General features: G+C 40.3%; 1 protein-coding gene across 1 annotated transcript in view; it reads right to left on the bottom strand.

Annotated features, from left to right (window-relative positions):
- Nucleotides 1–22,758, bottom strand: part of IL13RA1 (interleukin 13 receptor subunit alpha 1) — a 65,151-nt gene that overhangs the window by 10,748 nt on the left and 31,645 nt on the right. The window contains exons 5-10 of the mRNA XM_082681464.1: nucleotides 18,501–18,688; nucleotides 15,624–15,775; nucleotides 9,690–9,737; nucleotides 9,271–9,403; nucleotides 5,724–5,820; nucleotides 2,623–2,707 (exon numbers count right to left, since the gene is read on the bottom strand). Coding sequence (XP_082537590.1) covers nucleotides 2,623–2,707; nucleotides 5,724–5,820; nucleotides 9,271–9,403; nucleotides 9,690–9,737; nucleotides 15,624–15,775; nucleotides 18,501–18,688 — 703 coding nt within the window. The remainder of the gene's footprint in view (nucleotides 1–2,622; nucleotides 2,708–5,723; nucleotides 5,821–9,270; nucleotides 9,404–9,689; nucleotides 9,738–15,623; nucleotides 15,776–18,500; nucleotides 18,689–22,758) is intronic.

Raw genomic sequence — 22,758 nt, 5'->3', positions numbered from 1 at the left:
TACTCAGCCATTAAAAAGAAGGAAAGAATGCCATTTGCAGCAACGTGGATGGACCTAGAGATCGTCATACTGAGTGAAGTAAGTCAGACAAAGACAAATATCGTATGATATCGCTTATATGCGGAACCTAAAAAAATTGATACAAATGAACTTATTTACAAAACAGAAACAGACTCACAGACTTAGAGAAGAAACTTATGGTTACCAGGGGGAGGGGGGGGGAGGGATAGTTAGGGAGTTTGGGATTGACATGTACTCACTGCTATATTTAAAATGGATAACCAACAAGGACCTACTGTAGAGCACAGGGAACTCTGCTCAGTATTATGTAACAACATACATGGGAAAAGAATTTGAAAAAGAATAGATACATGTATATGTATAACTGAATCACTTTGTTGTACAACTGAAACTAACAAAACATTGTTAATCAACTATATGCCAGTATAAAATAAAAAGTTATAAAAACAAAGAGTGATATTCCTAATACCTTCTCATATAAGGCCAGCCATAACATGACTCCAAATCTGTTTCTCGGAACTCTCCTATCCCAACCCGGTACTTCTATCATACAGAACTCTAAGGAGGTAGTGAGGTTCTTGAGGACAAACATTCTATCCTACAAAAGGCAATGCAGCAGAGTGGAAAGAAAGGGAAAAGTCTAGAATCAGACAGTCCTGGGTCAAATCTCACCTTATTATCTACTAGCTGTGTGGCTGCAGTAGTTATTTAACCTCACTGAGGCTCCATTTCCTCGTGTGTGAAATGGTACTAACAGCACCTACCCCACAGGGTGGTTATGAAGATGGAGCATTTAATACACTGTGTACACACGGTAGACTTCCAATCACTGGTTAGAGCTGTTAGAATACTTGCACAATTCTCAACCTCCAGCATCTGTCTCAGTAGCTGGCAAAATGAAGACACACGGGTGATCCTAAGGAAAGTATCTGTAACGGTGATTTTCAAAGTGCGCTCCATGAACGATCATGCCAGGATAGGAATCATCTTTGCGCTCCTTTGAGATATGCAGATTCCTGGGACCCATCCCAGAGCCGGTGAATCCGAACTTCTGAAGGTAGGGCCCAGGATTCTATACTCCTACAAGCACTGCAGCTGACTGTGACTCAAAGCTGAAGAAACACCGTCACCTCAGTTGCGGTATACCAGCCCTTCATCAGGTGCCTGACTTCTAGACCTCCCTGGCTAATGGTGCCCTATCTGGCACAGTTACCCACTGCCCATGCCCATGACTTGGTGAAAAAGTGATCCAGATGGCTCTTCCTCTGACAGCATGGGAGCCTCCCTGCCTTCCTTCCCTAGCCACTGTGTATCACCCGTCATTACAAGAATCGTTTGGGTGTTAAAGATAAATGGAAAGTATTATCAATAGTAATACTAAGCACTAACACTTACAAAGCACCTATAATGTGCCAGACACACTAAGTGGTTTCTACGTATTAAATTAATTTAATCCACATAACAACACTATGAGGCAGGTGCTATCATTACCTCCACTTTTTACAAGTGGGAAAACTGAGGCACAGGAAGGTTAAGGAAGTTACCTAAGGTCAAATAGACGGTAGATGACACAGCAGAGATTTGAATCCAGACACTCTGACTCCAGAGCGCAGGCTATTATCTACTATGCTGTACTATTTCCCTGAATTAACGGCCCTATGCCTGAAATTACTAATTTAAGATACATACAATAATATTGCTATTTATTTCATTTAGTGCCTTTATTATTTTATTTGGGTGAATGTATTTATCAGAGAAGCCTCAAACTCTTTTGTTCCCATAGGGTCTTAGCTTTTCCAGCCACAAATTCTAGCGTAAGAGTCTGCAGCCAGCTAACTCTAACAGTTCGGGTGGGTTTGCTCTAGTTCCATGTCTTCGGAGGCCAGCTTTCCAGGCAATAGCATGAACACAATCTATTTCAATTGTTTACCTTATCTTTCTATTTCCCTAAATCAAGTTTGAAAAATTACTCCAGTCAGAAGACCTGACTATTGGCTTAGTTTCATAAAGGAGGCTCCTCCCCCTGCAGGTTTAGATCAAATATGTTCCCTACCCCAGAGAGAGAATGAAGCCCCGTGAAACAAGACAGACGAAGTATTCTGGGAACTTCTTAAACGCTATGCTTGGCCTGAGATACAACGTTTTAAATCAGCTCTTCTTTAATCTTTTAGATAAAATGTAGTTTAAAATAACCAATTTTGAAATGAAATTCTGACACATGCTACAACATGGATGAACCTTGAAAATGTTATGCTAAGTGAAAGAAGCCAGACACAAAAGGACAAATATTATAGGATTCCATTTATATGAGGTACCCAGGTTAGGCAAATTCAGAGAGACAGAAAGCAGAATAGAGGTTACCAGGGGTTGAGGGGAAAGGAGAGTTATTGCTTAATGGGTACAGTTTCTGTTTGGGATGATGGAAAAAGTTCTGGAAATAGTGAAGATGGTTGTACAACACTGTAAATGTACTTAATGCCATTGAACTGTATACTTAAAACTGGTTAAAATGGTAAATTTTATGTTTTACCAAATTTTTTTTAAATCCCATAGCCTCCCCCCCAAAAAATCAATCTCAGACTTCACAGAGTCAGTGCTTACCAGGGTATCATCATTCTGGTCTCCAAACATTTCTTTAAAAATCTTGCCAGGATCAGGAATTGGAGGGAATATAATAATCTTGAGCCTTTAAGAAAACAGAGACATTTTGGATCAAACCGTCCATTCCATAGAAATGTCCCACTTAAATACAGCCATATTAAAAGAAGGCTTGGACAAAAGACATGGTACACAAGTCATCTTTAGTGATAACGTACTTGTGAAAAAATTTCTAAAACAAGCTGAGAAATCGATCTCCTCAAAGTATCAAGTGTGGATAAAGCAGAGGGCCCATCAGTAGCAGACTACTTATACCCTTTCAATGAAAAAAATTTTTCCAGCTTTATTGAGATATACTTGACAAACAAAAATTGTATAAATTTGAGGTGTACAAAGTGACATTTTAATATATGTGTACATTGTGAAATGATGATCACAATCAAGCTAATTAACACATCCATCACCTCACACAGTTATAATTGTGTGTGTGGCACTGTGTGTGTTATCCTCTATCATTTAAATAAAAATGGTGCTTTACTTATCACAGATCAGATGGGAGCTTGCTGTTTATAATTTTGAAAAAAATAATCTTCCAAGAACAGGGGGCATTCTCTTTAATTTTTCTTCCTTGTCTCCTCTCTGTTTTTTTTTAAATTAAAAAAAAATTTTAATTGAAGTATAGTTGATTTACATTGTTGTGTTAATTACTTCTGTACAGCAAAGTGACTCAGTTATACATATATATACATTCTTTTCCATTATGGTTTATCACAGGATATTGAATATAGTTCCCTGTGCTACACAGTAAGACCTTGTTGTTTATCCATTCTATACATAATAGTTTGCATCTTGGGCTTCCCTGGTGGCACAGTGGTTGAGAGTCCGCCTGCCGATGCAGGGGACACGGGTTCGTGCCCCGGTCCGGGAAGATCCCACATGCCGCGGAAGCGGCTGGGCCCGTGAGCCATGGCTGCTGAGCCTGTGTGTCTGGAGCCTGTGCTCCGCAACGGGAGAGGTCACAACAGTGAGAGGCCCACGTACCACAAAAAAAAAAAAAAAAAAAAAAGTTTGCATCTTATAATCCTAAACTCCCACTCCATCCCTCCCCCACCTCCCTCCCCCTTGGCAACCACCCCAGTCTATTCTCTATGTCCATGATTCTGTTTCTGTTTCATAGATATGTTCATTTGGGTCACGTTTTAGATTCCACTTATAAGTGATATCATATGGTATTTGTCTTTCTCTCTCTGACTTACTTCACTTAGTATGATAATCTCTAGTTGCTGCAAATGGCATTATTTCATTCTTTTTTATGGTTGAGTAGTATTCCATTGTATATATGTACCACATCTTCTTTATCCATTCATCTGTCAATGGACATTTAGGTTGTTTCCATGTCTTGGCTATTGTGAATAGTGCTGCTATGAACGTAGGGGTGCACGTATATTTTAGAATTAAAGTTTTGTCTGGACTCTCTATTTTTGCATCTGATAGTAGTACCCTTTGGTGGACCTACCTCATCTCCTAGGTCTCTAAATGTTGATGTGTCCCAGCATTCTCTTTTGTCCTCTTTATCTCCCTCACTTTATTAGTGCTCTCTTCCAGTCTTAGGGCTTTAAATCCATTTACATGCCAGGGACTCCCAAAATTCTATCTCCAGCCCAAACCTCTCCCTTAACCTCCAGATTCATGTATACAAGTACCTATTTAGCATCTCTACTTAGATATCTAATAGGTATCTCAAATTTCTCATGTTCAAAACTGAAGTCCTCACCTTTTCCCTAAAGCCAGCTCTCCTCCCAATCTTCTCCATCTTAGTAAATGGCTCTAGCATTCACTCAGTTGCTGAAGCCAAAAATCTAAGAGTTATCCTTGAATCCTCAATTTCCCTCACACCTTCGAAGACAAGCAGCCATCAGCAAGCACTATTAATTCCGTCTTCAAAATATATTCCACATCAGACTACCTCTTACTACCTCCTAACTAGTCTACCGGCCTCCACTCTTGTCCAAGTCAAGTCTTCACTCAGCAATACAATGATCTTTTACGACAGTAAATCCAATCACATCCCTCCCCTGATTAAAACTCTCTCATGTTTCCCCATCATGCTTAGGATAACATTTCAATTCCTTGCCATAGCCTACATGATCTGGCCCTGCCAGCCTCTCCAGCCTCATTTCCTGTTGTTCTCCCCCTTGCATGCTCTCCTCTAACAAGACACACGGAGTTCATTCCAGCCTCAGGACCTTTGCACTTGCTGTTCCTTTGGCCTAGAATACTCTTTCTTTGAATAGCTGACTGGTTTGCTCCTTTAATTCTGTCCTCAAATGTCACTTTCTCAGAGAGGACTTCCCTGGCATCCTATGTAAGATGAGCCTCATATCACTTCCTAGCCTTTCTCCCCAGCCCAACTCCACAACTTTACTACTCACTAAGTGAAACCATAGATAGGGACTTTGTTCTGTTCGTTGCCACAACCCCAGCAATAACAACGGTGCCTGGCACATAAACAGGCACTCAACAAACATATGTTTAAAGAATACTGAAATAACGATAAAATGTTGATTCTAGAACCAGCTTAATAACCTTATTCCAACTTTAGGTATTTACTGAAAGAGCAAATAATAGCACCAGACTAGTCCCTATGATGAAATTGAGAAAGTGAAACATTCTCAAGGAATGAGTGCTGTAACTTAGAGACAACTTGAAGTTCTCTTTCCTATAGCATTAAGTAGCAACCTGTTTTGCATTCACACTAGACAAGTCATTTAATTGGTAATGGTCTCCATTTCTAAAACTTATGATCTACCAACCAACTGTTGACAAATTAGGCATTTGAAAGAGTAGAGTGAACATAGGTCTTATCAACAATTCTAAAAATATACAAAGAGAGCACTGCCTGAGCAGAGCCCTGGGATCCAACACTTTTCTCACCAGAAAATGGGTACAATAATATTTCTTTGCCATGCTATACTACCAAAAAGCCAGGTATAGCCAAAATGCTTCCAACACACTGGGGAAACATCAAACACACCCACAAAGAAGAATAACCATAGCAACCAGGGTAGCAGAAACTGTCAAGCCTGCCTGGGCAGCTGCCTTACCTTTTCAGGTACAGTAGAAGGACTATGATTGCAGCTGCAACGATGATCGGAATGATGAGTAACGTGGTTATGTAAAATGTTGGATTGGCCTTCTGACCTGGAAAATGAAAAGCAAAGAGAAAGACATGAGAAATAAAACCCTTTTAGAAATAAACCAAGCAACAGTTGAATTAGACTAATGAGATTACAGATATTTCTGCCCTCTACACCAACATATTTCCCAAAACTCTTCAATTCTCTTATCTTTTGTTATCTTAATAGTGAAAAAAAAAGTCCTGCTCTGGTGCCTAAAATTCCATGGATGAAAAAGCACCTTAAGGATTATCTGAAACCAGGATATCTTAACTGGTTTCAGACACTATTAACAAAGATGTTATATTTGTTAAATATGTCATCTCATTAACAGTGACTATCTTTTCTTATTGGTTACTTAGCACTATTAGAACACCTAAAATAATCCTAACAACAACTACCACTACTATTCTTAATTGAGCAACTACTGTATGTCTGATATCATACTAGGTAATTTTGCATGCTTATGTCTATGCTAAAGAGATAGATAATATTACTTCCCACTTATACAGATGAGAAGTGTAAGGCTCAGAGAGGTTCAGTGGCTTGTCCAGAGGGTTTAGTAAGTGATGGAGTCAAGTCTCAAACCCAGCACTGTCCAATTCCAAAGACTTTCATTAACTGCCTTGCTACACCTAACACTTAGAATGGCATGTCTAGTTATTGGGTTGGCCAAAAAGTTTGTTCAGGTTTTTCCATAGCATCTTACAGAAAACCCAGACAAACTTTTTGCCCAACCCAATATATGCTCATCTTTTCCACCAGGGCATGAAAATCTGGAAAGCATCTCAGGGCCTAATATTGTGTTAGGCAGCCTCTAAGATGACTCTAAATGATCCCTGCCTCCTGATATTCACACCCCTGTATAATTTTCTCCCCTTAAGGGTGGGCTGGACTACATGTGTGAATAGCAACAGTGATGGGATGTCACTTCTGAGATAAGGTTATAAAGGGCTGCAGTTCTCATACTGGGTGTTTCCTCATATGCTCTCTCTTGTTTGGACTACGCACTGGGGGACGCCAACTGCCATGTCATGAGGTAGCCCTGTGCAGAGAGTCAAATGGTAAGGAACTGAGAGAGGCCTCTGTATTAGTTTCCTAGAACTGCTGTAACAAATCACCACACGCTGGTTGGCTTAAAACAGGAGAAATATATTCTCTCTCAGCTCTGGAGGCTAGAAGTCCCAAATCGAGGTATCAGCAGGGACACGCTCCCTCTGAAGGCTCTGGAGTAGACCCTCTCCTTGCATCTTCCTGGCTTCTGGTGGCTCCCAGGAATCCCTGGTGTTCCTTGGATTTGTAGCTGCATCACTCCGATCCCTGCCTTCATCTTCACATGGCCCTCTTCTCTGTGTTTCTGTGTATCCTCTCTTCTTCTGATAAGGATGCTAGTCATTGGATTTAGGGCCTGCTCTAAGCTGGTATGACCTCATCTTAACTTGCTTACATCTGCAAAAACTCTATTTCCAAATAAGGTCACATTCACAGGTACCAGGAGTTGGAACTTGAACAAATCTTTTTGGGGCACATGATGCAACCTGCTACAGCCTCCATCCAGCATCCAGAGTGGAAATGAGGCTTTCCAATGACCATATGAGTGATTGTGCAAGTGGATTCTCCAGCCCCAGTCAAGCCTTCAGATGAGACTGAAGTCCCAGTCAACAGCTTGACTGGAACCTTATGAGAGAACTTAAGCCAGACGTACCTAGCTAAGCTATGCCCAGATTTTTGAGCCATGGAAACTGTGAGATAGTAAATATGTGTTTTTTATTTTTTAATTCTTTTTTTAAATTTTTTGGCTGCACTGCACAGCATGTGGGATCTTAGTTCCCCAACCAGGGATCGAACCCACGCTCCCTGCATTGGAAGCATGGAGTCTTAACCACTGGACCGCCAGGGAAGTCCCATATATGTGTTTTTTGTTTGTTTGTTTGTTTTGATTAATTTTTATTGGAGTATGGTTGCTTTACAATGTTGTGTTTTCTTGTTTTTTGTTTGTTTTTTTAAATTAACTTTTATTGGAGTATAGTTGCTTTACAATGTTGTGTCCAAATATGTGTTTCGTAAGCCACTAATTTTGGAGCTAATTTGTTATGCAATAATAGATAACTAATACAACCTTGCCTGGCACATAGCTTGTTCAGTTTTTCAATTAATAGGGAATTGACTACTTCAATAACCTGTCTCTCTGACAGTTAGATGGCTGTTAGAAAGTTCTTAAGTTGGTCCTGTTTTGGCCCATGGAGCCACAAAAAAGATAGCCTACCCCCTCTTCTACCTGACAATACCTCAAATATTAGAGTTCAGCAATTATGACTCCCTAAGCTTACTTCGTTAACTGTTCTTCCCCAAATGTTGAGATTCTTCAACATGCTGATCACCCTTCCAAGGAAAGATTCCAGTCTGCCAGTGCACCTCTTACAATGTGGTGCCCAGGATGGGATGCTGTACACTTTTGATGTGGCCAGGACACTGTGCCCCACCCTGCAGCACCCCTTGTTCTGGATGCTGCACTATCACTGCTGCCTATGACTGCAGTATGCCTTTGGGGGATATTTAAGGGACCGATGTTGAGTCACTTTGAGCTTACAGTCAAATAAAACCCTATCCCTCACCCCACAGCACACACATCCATAAGGGACATGTCTTTCCAATCCTGTACTTGACCCTGGCAGATAGCTTGCTCAGCCTCTCAATTAATAAATGAAACTGATTTTCTTCAAACCTAGATATATGTTTATCTCTATAAAATGCCATCAAGGTCATTGTCCTACTCTTGATTCTGTTACCAGCACATAGGATAGTACTCTAGCATTGCACAATCTGCAGATTTAATCATGCCTGCCTTCTATATTTTTGTTCAGGTTGTTAACAAAGATACAGACAGGATAGAAGAGAGGATAACACCATTTGGACTGCAAATTTTCAAAGAGCTGCATATTGTAAATTAACCCTGAGTGACCCGACAATAATTAAACAGAAAATACATTTCAATTGTAAGTATTCTCTGGCTGACGTCAAGAATAAAGAACAGGGACTTCCCTGGTGGCGCAGTGGTTAAGAATCCGCCTGCCAATGCAGGGGACATGGGTTCGAGCCGTGGTCCGGGAAGATCCCACATGCCGCGGAGCAACTAAGCCTGTGCGCCACAACTACTGAGCCTGCGCTCTAGAGCCTGCGAGCCACAGCTACTGAGCCCGCGTGCCACAACTACTGAAGCCTGCACGCCTAGAGCCTGTGCTCTGCAACGAAAGAAGCCACCGCAATGAGAAGCCCGTGCGCCACAACGAAGAGTAGCCCCCGCTCGCCACAACTAGAGAAACCCCGCATGCAGCAATGAAGACCCAATGCAGCCAAACATAAATAAAATTTTTAAAAAAGAATGAAGAACAGCCCTTTCCCACAATCAATTTCTGCTTCAACTTAGTTTCCATGTATCAATGGTTTAACTTTTAATAAAATCCCATTCTCTTACCTATACTCATTGCTTGACTCCAATTACTCCAGAGTTTGTCATCCTCATAGCATAACTTATTTGTTTTGACTCTTATTCTGACTGTGTTCAAAGTATCAGGAAGAACACCAGGGACGATGAAACAAATTGTACCCTTAGATATAAAATAAAAGCACACAAGGAATATTACCAGCTTATTCTCTTTCTCTGCTTCTGAATCCTAAATATAATTATCTGCCAACTTTTGTATATGATTAAGACTTTGTATTGCAATACAAATTATCTGACTTTAACTCCTGAAAAAGAAAATTGGCAATAATCCACAGAACAAAGTAGTTTGTTTTTCTCAAAGCAGTTCAAATTTAGGATATGCTCACCCTGTCCCACCCCCAATTACTCTATGAGTTTAAGCCCAAATAGCTAAAATTGAACTTACTGACCTCTAGGTTTCCTTCAAATTCTGAATTCTGACATTTGGCCTCTTCAACCTTGAAAATATAAAAAATGAATACATTCAAAAAGTTTTAAAGACCACACTTTATATCATTTAACCGTTTTAACAAGTTTTCTTTTATGCCATTATCAGAGGACCAGGTGCAGTGAAAAGAGGTAGGTTTTTAAAAATAAGTGGTCAATTACATATCCATATGTGAAAAAAAAGAATCTTGACCCCTACCTCACACTATTTACAAAGTCAATTCCATATGGATTGCAGATCTAAATGTGAAAGTTAAAATAAATTAATAAATAAATACATAAATACAGCAAGCTTTTAGATGAGAACATACAACATCCTCATGACCTTAAAGTAGGAAGATATCTTAAATAGGACCAAAAAAATATTAACCATAAAGGAAAAATTTTTATAAAATCATCTATATTAGGGCTTCCCTGGTGGCGCAGTGGTTGAGAGTCCGTCTGCCGATGCAGGGGACACGGGTTCGTGCCCCGGTCCGGGAAGATCCCACATGCCGCGGAGCGGCTGGGCCCGTGAGCCATGGCCGCTGAGCCTGCGCGTCCGCAGCCTGTGCTCCGCAACGGGAGAGGCCACAACAGTGAGAGCCCCGCGTATTGAAAAAAAAAAAATCATCTATATTAAAATTAAAAGCTTCTGTTTACCAAAAGATATCCTATTAAGGAAATTCAAAGGTAATGCATAGAGTGAGAAAAGATATTTGCAGTTTATGACAAAGGATTTGCATATATATATATAAAATATATATTTATATATAATACACACACATACATATACCTCATAAATTAATAAGAAAAAGACAGACAACCCAATAGAAAAGTGGCAAAAGACTTGAACAGACATTTCACAAGAGGATATTCAAATTGCCAATAAACATAGGAAAAAGTGCTCAACTTCATTAGTTATCAGGAAAATGCATATTAAATCCACAAGATAACGATACACACACCTACTGGACAATACCAAGTGTTGGTGACGATGTAAAGCATCTAGCACTCTCAATTTCTGCTTTTAGTAGTGTAAATCGGCACAACCATTTGGGAAAACTTATTATCTACTAGAGACAATCATATGTAACCCTATGTCCCATATATGCGCAACAGAAATGTACACATATGTGCACCAAGAAATAAGTGTGCAAATGTTCATAAAAACTCTATTCATAAAATTCCAAACTGGAAACTATTCAAATGTCTATCAGCGGGAGAATGGATAAATCAAATGTGGTATATTGACATGATGGAATGAATGCAATGAGATGCATCTTCAACCACAGGCAACAATATCCGTGAATATCATAAACATAACATTGAACAAGAGAAGACAGACACACAAAAAAGTTCTGTATAATTCATTTATATAAAGTTTAAAAAGAGGCAACAAAATTAATCTATGGGATTAGAAGTCAGGATAATAATCATTCTTTGGGAAAGTAGTGACCAAAAGGAGTCATGATTGAGCTTCTAGGGTACTGATTATGTAAGTTAAAAATCATTTGTGAAAAATCATTGAGCTGTACATAATGACTTCTGCAATTTTTCTATAGTATACTATATATAATAAAAAGTTAAAAAAAGAAAACTATTATGCTCCGTTGTTGAGAGTATAATATACCAAAAATGACTGGGTTAGAGAAAAGAAAGTAAAATGCAATTTTCTCCTCTACACAACTTAAGTCATGTGCTGTCTGAAGTAAAGAGAACAACCAGTTCTTAAAATGTAAATATTTCCAAATCAACACATGAAAATCTGTTGCTTAGTTAAATAGTCTACTTCTGGCCAACAGGTCCATGAAAAGATGTTCAACATCACTAATCATTATCGAAATGCAAATCAAAACCATAATGCGATATTATCTCATACTTGTTAAGTGGCTATCATCAAAAAGATAAGTGATAACAAGTGCTGGAGAGGGTGTAGATAAAAGGAAACCCTCGTGCACTGTTGGTGGGAATGTAAACTGGTGCAGTGACTATGGAAAACAGTATGGAGGTTCCTCAAAAAATTAAAAATAGAACTACCATACGATCTAGCAGCCCCAAGGAAATCCTGCCATTTGTGACAACATGGATGGAACTTGAGGGCATTATGCTAAGTGAAATAAGTCAGAGAGAGAAAGACAAATACTGTATGATCTCACTTGTATGTAGAATCCAAAAAAGTCGAATTCACTGAAGCGGAGAATAGAATGGTAATTGCCAGAGGCTGGGGAGTGAGGAAAATGGGAAGATGTTGGTCAAGGGTGCAAATTTTCAGTTATATATTCTGGGGACCTAATGTACAGCATGATGATTACAGTTAATAATACTGTATTGTACAGAAACTAACACAACATTGTAAATCTACTATCTCATCACACACACAAAGAAGGTAAGTTTGTGAGGTGATGAATGTGTTAACTTGTTTGTGATAATCATCTCACAATGTATATGTATATTAAATCATGTTGTACACCTTAAAATAATCACATTGTACAACCTAAATATATACAATTTTTACTTGTAAATCATACCTCAATAAACATGGAAAAAATAGTCAACTTCTATCAAAGAAATGTTTAAACATGGGACAAAGACCAGAACACACGCTATGATCTTTGGCATTCAATGTCATTCACTAAATGGTTCCTACCAGCATTTGTGAAGAGTGAAAGGCCAACTGAATGATGAAGAGCCATCCTATCAATATTTCATATAGGGGCAGAGCAAAGGCCACTCGGGGGCTACTGTACACCAGTGCTGGCCATTCGGAATCAGAGGCCTGCTGGGGAATCACAAGTGCCAACTACCACTTGAGGGACCAGGTTGCAGGCTGATGTCCCCCCTCCCCTGGACCATCTCCCAGATATATATATATTCCAAAGTCAGCAAATCATTGTGTAAATTGATAGTTCTGGGCTCTTGTTCAAATGTAAATCTCCTTGTGTAGTTTACCAACTGCTCAGATATTTCTGTGAGAAAAGGAAAACAAGGATACAGATCACCAAGTAGATAGCTGGCGGGGATGGAGGTAGTCAAAGCCAAGTCACTTCTTGCTTCATGATTCTGTCATGAGCTACCTCTGACCCAGCACCATGTGGTGGCACCCGTTCATATTCCAGCCTACTTCCCCCTCTTAACTAGAACACCAGGCAAAAGAATTACTCAAAAAAGTCTTGCAGAAAGAAACAAAAAGGGTCTAACCAGCAGAGCTCAAAATCGGCAAGCACACAAAAAGCTGATGACATTCTAGGGGAAGAAACAGCTGGTGAACATCTGCTAAGAGAGAGAACATTAAACTCAAGTGTATAAACAGAGTTAACTCCAAATCAACTATAGTTCTGGTTTTGATGGATAAAGTTCCACAGTATAGTGTGCTCTCTTCAGTTCAGAAGTTTGCAAAAAAAAAAAAAAAAAAAGTAACTCAATTTAACAAGAATTTATCAAGTGGTGACTATGCACATGGTCTTATACCAAGTGTTCTTGGTCAAAGCTTAATACATGGAGACCAACCTCTGAAGTCATACTTATAAGCTATGTGGCCTGTAGCAAGTTACTTAACCTCTCTGAGCCTTAGCTGCTCAGTAAAATGTAGGTTAAAAGAGAACCTATTCCATCGATTGTTATGAGCTACTGTATAAGAAGTACATAGAAGAGTATATTTGTAACACATCATAAACAATAAGTGATGCCTGCTACTATTAACAGGAAGTATTGAGGTGGTCCTGGGGGTCAGACTTTTACAGAAATCTTGACTCTATCACTTATTAGAAATGTGACCTTACAAGTAACTTCTGGGACCGAGTTTTCTCATCTGTAAAATGGGGACAAAACAACAGGACCTTGGGACTTCCCTGGTGGTGCAGTGGTTAAGAATCCGCCTGCCAATGCAGGGGACACGGGCTCGAGCCCTGGTCTGGGAAGATCCCACATGCCGCAGAGCAACTAAGCCCGTGTGCCACAACTGCTGAGCCTGCGCTCTAGAACCCGCGAGCCACAACTACTGAGCCCGCGTGCCACAACTACTGAAACCCGTGCGCCTAGAGCCTGTGCTCTGCAACAAGAGAAGCCACCACAATGAGAAGCCCATGCACCGCAACAAAGAGTAGCCCCCGCTCACCACAACTAGGGAAAGCCTGTGCACAGCAACGAAGACCCAACGCAGCCAAAAATAAATAAGTAAATAAATAAGTAAATAAATAAATTTATTTAAAAAAAAAACAGGACCTAGATCCTTGGAGTTATTGTGAGGACCAAATGAGACAATTCAAATAAAGTGCTTATTAAAATAGCTAATACATAGTAATTGCTTAATATATGTTAGCTGGTATTAGTAGCAGGAATGGCACAAAGTAAACACCACCTAACTCCTCCCTACAGGAGCTTATATTTTTGGTAGAGATCATGGGTAACTAGCAGGACATAATTCAGTACCAAGTGAGTAATGCAAGCAGCACGTGTCTCAGGATTTCAGACAGAAGAGAACAGTAAAGGCTGGAATAGTCAAGCATATTCGGCTTTCGGATAACTCACTTGGTTGTAAATTCAAGCCTCACCCCCTACCCACTTGGAAGCCCTTTGCCTTTTCCTTTGTGGCATTATTTGGGGATTCAGGTTTCTGGTACAAATAATGATTATTCTATTTCAGCAAACGCCTTCATTTGCAAATATCCAGAAGAGGTCTGCTCAGCTGTGGACCTGGTCACTTCCTCTTGGAGTTACAGCCTGTTAATACCAGCTTATTTTAGTAAATAAAATAATTTAGTTTTTGAAACTCCCATGATGAGCTAAAGCAAGTGGACCAAGGAATCTGCCCACATGTGAGATTCAGGACTCCTTTAAAAGCCAATATAATATACTTGGTTTCTAACCTCTAAAACTCAAATGCACACAGGGCCCAGGCAGGTGGCACACAAATGAGTGGGGCAGTCCACGTGGTCCTAAGGCGCCACCTTATGGCAACTACACTGTCAGGTACCACAGTTTTAAATCTGGGTAAAAAATTCAAATTTAATATACAAGCAAACAAAACCCCACTTTGTTTGTGGTCCAAACAAAAATGTTTGAGGCCCGAGTTCATGTCCTCTGCTGTAAAGCGTAACAATGAGACTGAGGCCCGGAGGTTATGCCACATCCAGTTATGCCCAGTGCCCCACAGTGACCTCTAATTAGCATGTTTTGTATTAGATTACAAATAGCGTAAATGTACATAATCCAAAAAATACTGACTACTCAGTACTGACTACTTTAGTTGCCACAAACTCCAAGAAAACTGAATGGCTGTACTGGAGCCTCCAGGTATCCACATAATCTGACCCCAGCCTCAGGCTCAGACATCTCTTCCTACTATATTTTGGTCACACCAGTCTCCTTTTTCTCACACATGCCAAGTTCATTCCTGCCTCAGAGCCTTTGTACATGCTGTCCCCTCCGCCCCCAGATCGTCAAATGGCTAGCTCCTGTGCATCTCAAGTGTCATCGCTTCTGATGACTACCCTACCTAATATTCCCTCAGGACTTCCCATCACCCTCATTTAATTTTCTGCATAACATTCATTCTCTAAAATTAGCTTGCTCGTTTACACACTTGTTTCCTAGTAGGTAAGCTTCGTGGGAAAAAAATTCTTTTCGTCAGGTGTCATGTGCACATAAAACAGTGCCTGGCACATGGTAGGCACGTAATAAAAATTTTTTGAACAAATGAATTAATGAATGGCTGGAATCTTGCAGCCGATGCTACCATAAACTGCCAAACCTTTCACCATACTCTATTTCAGAGAAGTTTCATCATCATCATCATCACCACCATCATCAGATGAGAAATCTAAGAGCTACATTTCACTGATATTTCAATTTATTACACTGTAAGAAATTCAAGTGAAAGAAAAATATCTAAATAACAACTATCAAAAAAAACTTACGTAGAAAATATCATGTGTCTCAGCTTGGCTGTTATTGACTTCTACTTCATAAGATAAGCATCTGCTATAAAAATTCTGTGGATTCTTCCATTGCACGTATAAGTCACCATTTTGGAAGGAGAGATTTTTAATATGTGGAGGATCAGGCTTCACTGATAGAAATAGAAGAATACAAATTAGCTTCCAGAGTTTATTTTGATGAGATACACATATGGGTAGAGACAATGAAGGTCACAGAGTAAATCAAAATAGGGCTGATGCTTTTAATGGCCTTACATGATCAGACATACAGTTCTAGAATTTCTGATTAGCCACGATTAATATAGGGCGCCTAGTAAATGTATCTAAGGAACATCTTTGGGGTGTCTGCCAGATGACATGAACTCTGATCTGCATCTGCTTAGGACATGGCTGGGGTATAATCAGGACATCTAGCTGCCACAAGGAGGGTAAAGAAAAGAAGTGCGTAGGTCCAGATATGCCTCTACATGATGGGTACCAAGGAGCATCAGGTACAAGCGGTTTCCCCAGGCGACACTCACTTATGCCAATCAAAGACCACAATTAAAACATTAGCATTGGGCTTCCCCGGTGGCGCAGTGGTTGAGAGTCCACCTGCCGATGCAGGGGATGCGGGTTCGTGCCCCGGTCCGGGAAGATCCCACCCGCGGAGCGGCTGGGCCCGTGAGCCATGGCCGCTGAGCCTGCGCATCCGGAGCCTGTGCTCCGCAACGGGAGAGGCCACAACAGTGAGAGGCCCGCATACCGCAAAAAACAAAACAAAACAAAACAAAAAAAACATTAGCATAGTTTTCCGTGGGACAACTAGGCCCGCGTGCTGCAACTACAGGGCCCACGCACTCTGGAGGCCGAGTGTCACAACAAATGAGCCCGCATGCTGCAACTAAGACCCAACGCAGCCAATAAATAAATGAATATTAAACATTAAAAAACAGCCTAATTTTGTCACATGCTACAACATGGATGAAACTTGAGGACATTATGCTAAATGAAATAAGTCCATCACAAAAGGACCAATACTGTATGATTCCAGTCATATGAGGTACCTAAAGTAGTCAGTCATAGAAACAGAAAGTAGGAAGGTGATTACCAGGGGCTGGGGGAGGGAGGAGGGGGACAGGGGGAGGGGGAATTAGTGTTTCATGGGCATGGAGTTTCAGTATTACAAGATGGGAAAGTTCTAGAGATACGTTGCACAACAATGTGAATATACTTAACACTACTGAACTGTACACTTGAAAATGGTTAAGATGGTATATTTAATGTTATATAATTATAACCACAATTTAAAAGAAAGTAAAAAACAAAAAATTAGCCTAGTCAATTTAGTTTTTCAGGAGTCAACTATGCTTAAGACCGAGCAACAAAAGAGAATGGATAATTAACAGAAAACAACTTGACAATGTCATCTTCTAGCTGAGAAGGATCTCCCTTTATTTTATTTTTTTAATTAATTAATTTATTTATTTTTGGCTGCCTTGGGTCTTCATTGCTGCGTGCAGGCTTTCTCTAGTTGCGGCGAGTGGGGGCTACTCTTCGTTGCGGTGCGCGGGCTTCTCATTGCGGTGGCTTCTCTTGTTGCAGAGCATGAAGCACGGGCTTCAGTAGTTGTGGCACACGGGCTCAGTAGTTGTGACTCGCAGGCTCTAGAGCACAGTCTCGGTAGTTGTGGCGCACGGGCTTAGTTGCCCCGTGGCATGTGGGATCTTCCCGGACCAGGGCTCGAACCCGTGTCCCCTGCATTGGCAGGCGGATTCTTAACCACTGCACCACCAGGGAAGCCCAGGATCTCCCTTTATATCACCACTAATCTCTAGGAAGAAGAGCAGCAAAATGAGCTTTAAAAGGTCCAAGAAGGACAACCTGCCAAGCCGGGGGGCGGCGGGGGGTGCAGAGAAGGTCTTTGCTTCAGATGATCCTACTTGGCAAGTTTCCGCACACCCCCCCCGCACCCCAACCCCCCGCCCCGGCCTACAAACTAAGCTACCCTGCGTGCACTACTAGAATTCATTTCCATGGCTGTCTGAAGCGGCGGTAAACAGTGTTCTACTCAGACTTGGAAACCTCTGTCAATTCATGATTATTTGCCTATAAATTTTCTGTGTACCACTTAGCCAGAATCTGAGCTCTCTGTCGGGATATCACAACAAATAAATAAACGTGACGCTTACACTACTCTGCTATAGAGACTTACAAAACGCTTTTATACAGCTCACATCATTTGGACCTTACAACAATCCTTTGAGGTCAAGAGGAACTGTGTACCCCCTTTTACAGATGAGGAAGCACTTAGAGTGTATATGCCTTGTCCAAAGTGAAGAAGCTAGGACCTTAAGCAGGTCTCTTAAGTTTTTAAGTTGAGGACTCTTTCTAGTGGGCTGAAACTCAGCTGCACTGGTTGTTCTGATTGATCAGTGCCTGGGTCACCCAGAATGTTAGAGAGTTTGAATATCACCCCTGATCACTCCACCTCCAGTCTAAGCGCTTTTTTAACTAAGAGGCAGATTATCCAGGAACTATATTAAGTCACATTTATTCTGCAGCAGCATCCTCTGGAGATCTTGAGTCACAGAGCCCAGGTCCTAATCTCGGTTCTGCAACTGACTACTTGCTCTAAGGCTCAGTGTACTCATAAGTAAACAAGGATAAAGCATGTGGCATGTGTGCTCGATAAATATGAGAATTTCCAAGCTTGCTTCTTTAAAAAGGAGTGAAGAAATATATACATAAATATAGTCCCTTTTTTTTTCTGGGAAGATCTTCAAGCCAAAAATCATCATTTTTTATTATTTCTATTGATGTTCAAAAAAAATAACACTTTTATCCACACTGCCTTAGAGGACTTCTAAAACGTACCATGAGAAGTTAAAGGCACTATATTGAAGGATGGTCTGATTTTTCCTGCATTGTCCTTGACCATTACTTGGACACTGTGTTGTTCAAAACTGGAATCCTTCACCTTAGTCAGAGCAAAGGAACAACCAATGTGTTCACCTTCTCTATAGATGTCTTCACACTGAAGAACTTTTCCTAGGCTGCTGTGCCTGCAAGATAAAATAAGACAACCTTCTGCATTATTTTTAACCAGATATTCAAGAAACAAAGGTAGAAGTTTATTTGTTTGGTTGTTTTTAAATGACTGAAGATGTCCATATTTGCAAACTGGCAGGGTAGCATTTTTTAAAGCCCTATTTTATAATGGCTTTTTTTATAGTGGCTCCATTTCATACTCTAGGAAGAAGTGAATGATCCTTTTTCATGAATATTGGTACTTTCAATAGTTAGAGAAACTAGAAGAGTCCTGACTCTTCTTCCTCTTCTGTATGGGAGATGGCATGAGGTCAGGATGAGAAATGTTACGCTTCCTGAAAATGCCTCATCTGCTCAATCCCATGGCTCTCCTCTGGGCCCTCTGCCTGCTCCTTCCTTGTTTTCTTGGCTTGCTCCTCTCCCTTCTCCTATTCTCAGAGGATTCACATCCGGTCCTCAGCCCGCTGCATATCCCTCTCTATTTCTTACTCCCTCATCCATTCACCCATTTATCACTTCCACCCCTTGACTAGAATTTCTGCACTGAGGATTTCCCTAATCCTGACCTCTCACCTTGGAGCTAGTCCCAGATTCCTAACTGCTCCACCTGAGTGTTCCACCCACCTCAAATTCAGCAGCCAAAACAGATGCCCCCTCTTCCCTGCCGAACTGCCTTTTCTTCTAACCGTCCCAGTTTCCATCAGTCAGAACTCAGTTTCTCTGGGCTTCTCGATTAGAGCCTTTGAGATCACCTCTCTTCGCTTTCCCTACATTCTATCACCAAATTTTGTTACTTCTTCCTTTGCAAAGCTTCTGGGCTTCTCTCCTGTGATATTCCCCTCATCCTGTTTCAGGTCCTCGTCACTTGAGGCTTCATGGCTTCTCCAGACTGACCTCTCTGACTTTATCTGTGTCCTCCAACCAGTGCCAGATCAATGTTCCAGAACACAATCGCTTTCTAAGTGTCTTACTCCACTGTGTGGTTCTAAATGCTGGTATCTTGTTTCCCATTTCAAAAAACCTCTACATATACCTTTCCCCAATGATCGTCTAGCACAGCGCAGGCAGGCAATGTGCTCATTACACTTTTTTGTCTAGACTATCAAAGGACTCTGTTTTATAGTAACTGGCAGAAGACACAGAGTCAACCCTTACATTATCAGTTACAAGGGGAGTTGTGCAAAGGTTCTGCAGAAAAGGAAGACAATTTAGAAAATGAACTAAGAGTAAAGAGTCCCAAACCCTTCACCTGTTCACTTCAGAATCATCTGTGCTCATTTTAAAAATTCAGATTACTCAAACCTTCTCCCAGAGAACCCTACTTAGAAGGTTTTGTCCAGGGCCTAGGAATAAGCATTTTGACAGCAATTCTCCAGGGGATTGTGCTGCAAAATCCAGTCTTATAAAACTCAGATCTTTCCCATAAATACAGTCAATTGATCTGTGACAAAGGAGCAAAGGCAAGACAATGGAGCAAAGATAGTTTCTTCAACAAATGGTGCTGGAACAACTGGACATCCACATGCAAAAAAAATGAATCTAGTCACAGACCTTACACTAGTCACAAAACTAAACTTAAACTCACAATGGATCACAGACCTAAATGTAAAATGCAAAACTATAAACCTCCTAGGAGATAACACAGGAGAAGAGCTAGACAACCTTGGGTGTGATGATGACTTTTTAGATATAACATCAAAGGCGTGATCTTTAAAAGAAATAATTGATAAGCTGAATTCCATTAAAATCAAAAACTTCTGCAAAAGATAATACCAAGAGAATAAGAAAACAAGCCACACACCGGGAGAAGATATTTGCAAAAGACACACCTGATAAAGGACTGTTATCCAAAATATACAAAGAACTCTTAAAACTCAACAATAAAACAAACAACCCAACTAAAAAATGGGCCAAAGATCTTCACAGACACTCCACCAAAGAAGATATATGGATGGCAAATAAGCATATGAAAAGATGTTCCACATCATATGTCATCAGAGAAATGCAAATTAAAGCAACAAGATACCACTAGACACCGATTAGAATGTCCATAATCCAGAACACCAACAACACCAAATGCTGACGAGGATGTGGAGCAACAGGAACTCTCACTCACTGCTGGTGGGAATACAAAATGGTACAGCCACTTGGGAAGACAGTGTGGCAGTTTCTTACAAAACTAAACATATTCTTACCATATGATCAGCAATCGTGCTCTTTGGTATTTACCTAAAGGAGCTGAAAACTTATGTGCACACGAAAACCTGCATACAAATGTTTAAAGCAGCTTTATTCATCATTGCCAAAGCTTGGAAGCAACAAGATGTCCTTCAGTAGGCAAATGGATAAATAAACTGTGGTACATCCAGACAACAAAATATTATTTAGCCTTAAAAAGAAATGAGCTATTAAGCTCTGAAATACACAGAGGAACCTTAAATGCATATTACTAAGTGAAAGAAGCCACTCTGAAAATGCTACGTACTGTATGATTCCAACTATATGACATTGTGGAAAAGGCAAAACTATGCAGACAGTAAAAAGATGAGTGGTTGACCATGGAGGATAAAGAAATCAGTGGTTGCCAGGGGTTGGGGTAGGGGAGAGATGAATTGGTGGAACACAGAAGATTTTTAGGGCAATGAAAATACTCTGTATGATATAATGATGGATATATGTCATACATTTGTCCAAACTCATGAATGTAGAACACCAAGAGTGAGCCCTAATGTAAACTATGGGCTCTGGGTGATTATGATGTATCAGTGTAGCTTCATCAATTGGAACAAATGTACTATTGGTGGGGAATGTTGATAACGGGGGAGGCTATTAATTGTGGGGGCAGTGGGTATATGGAAAATCTCTGTACCTTCCTCTCACTTCTGTTGTAAACCTAGAACTGTTCTAAATAATGTCGTTTTTGAAAAAGAAAACAAAAATTCAGATCTAATGTATTTAGTTCTTCAAAAGCTGTGCAAAGAAATGCTTCAATATAGAAAGTGACCTTGTCCCTTAAGAGATTGTACATAAGATTTTTCTTGTGGTTGTAGGCCCCTGTGGTTCATGAATGAAACAGTTTTTTAAAAGCTCAGTTACAGCCATGACTAGCTTTTAGATCAGACAGGCCTGAAATGTTTTCCACCCACAGCCAAAAATAAAAAACTGAAGAAACTTATGACATTATTTTTACATAACTAAAGAAAACTATGTAGAAAGTTAAATTTTTTTCAATAATGAACCTTTGAGATTCCTTTTTCATTTTTGTACCCTGAGTATTTCATATATGCTCATGGACCCCAGATATGAAATTTAAAAAAAATTTTGTTGTTCTTTAGAAAAAAAATAGCGAAAGGAAAAATATCGGTTTTGAATAGACAACTTTCAAAATTTTGTGAAAGATTAGATGATAACCTAAGATAGGACGCATTCAAGTGCTTCCTGTTAAAAATCAAACACTGGAATCCACAGAATCATACTGTAGACATAAGGAGGAAATGGACAAATTAAAGACTATTTCCCCACTCTGAAGATGATTAATACGGTAAGAAATTCCCGAAAATTCATTGGCATGGCTAGTCTGTAGCTATTAAGGTCAGGCTTCCTTAAATGCCAGACTATCCCTGCAGGACTTCAAGTCATTGCCCTGGGGCTTCAAAATGACTCCCCGTTTTCTGACTGGTGATTAGGGAAACAGTCTCCTGCAGTTTGTTTGGCAAGATTTAAACTGGTACCTAAACCAATTCTGAGTGCTTGATTATGAATGAGCCACATATCTGTCTTTTGTGGTTTTGATTGGAAAGGACCTCTCTAGGGGAGAGCAGGGAGGAAGAGGTATGGGCTAGGCGCTAATTATGCGACGTTGGGCAAGAGGCCAGCTATGTATACTGGCTACATCTGCAAGGGAGTGGGGATGAATAATAAAAAAACAATATAGCCACCATGTATTGCGTGCTTACTCTATAAATGTTAGCAGTTAGGCACAACTCTCAACACTCTTCATATAACAGCCCTCACAACATCCTTAAGAAGTAGCACTATTATTACTACCCCCATTTTACAGATTATAAAACTGAGGCTCAGAGAG

The sequence above is a fragment of the Grampus griseus genome, assembly GCF_964374135.1.
Source record: "Grampus griseus genome assembly, chromosome: X".
NCBI classification, from domain to species: Eukaryota; Metazoa; Chordata; class Mammalia; order Artiodactyla; family Delphinidae; genus Grampus; species Grampus griseus.
Note: the sequence above shows the minus strand (reverse complement) of the source record. Positions and strands in the feature narration are given on the sequence as shown.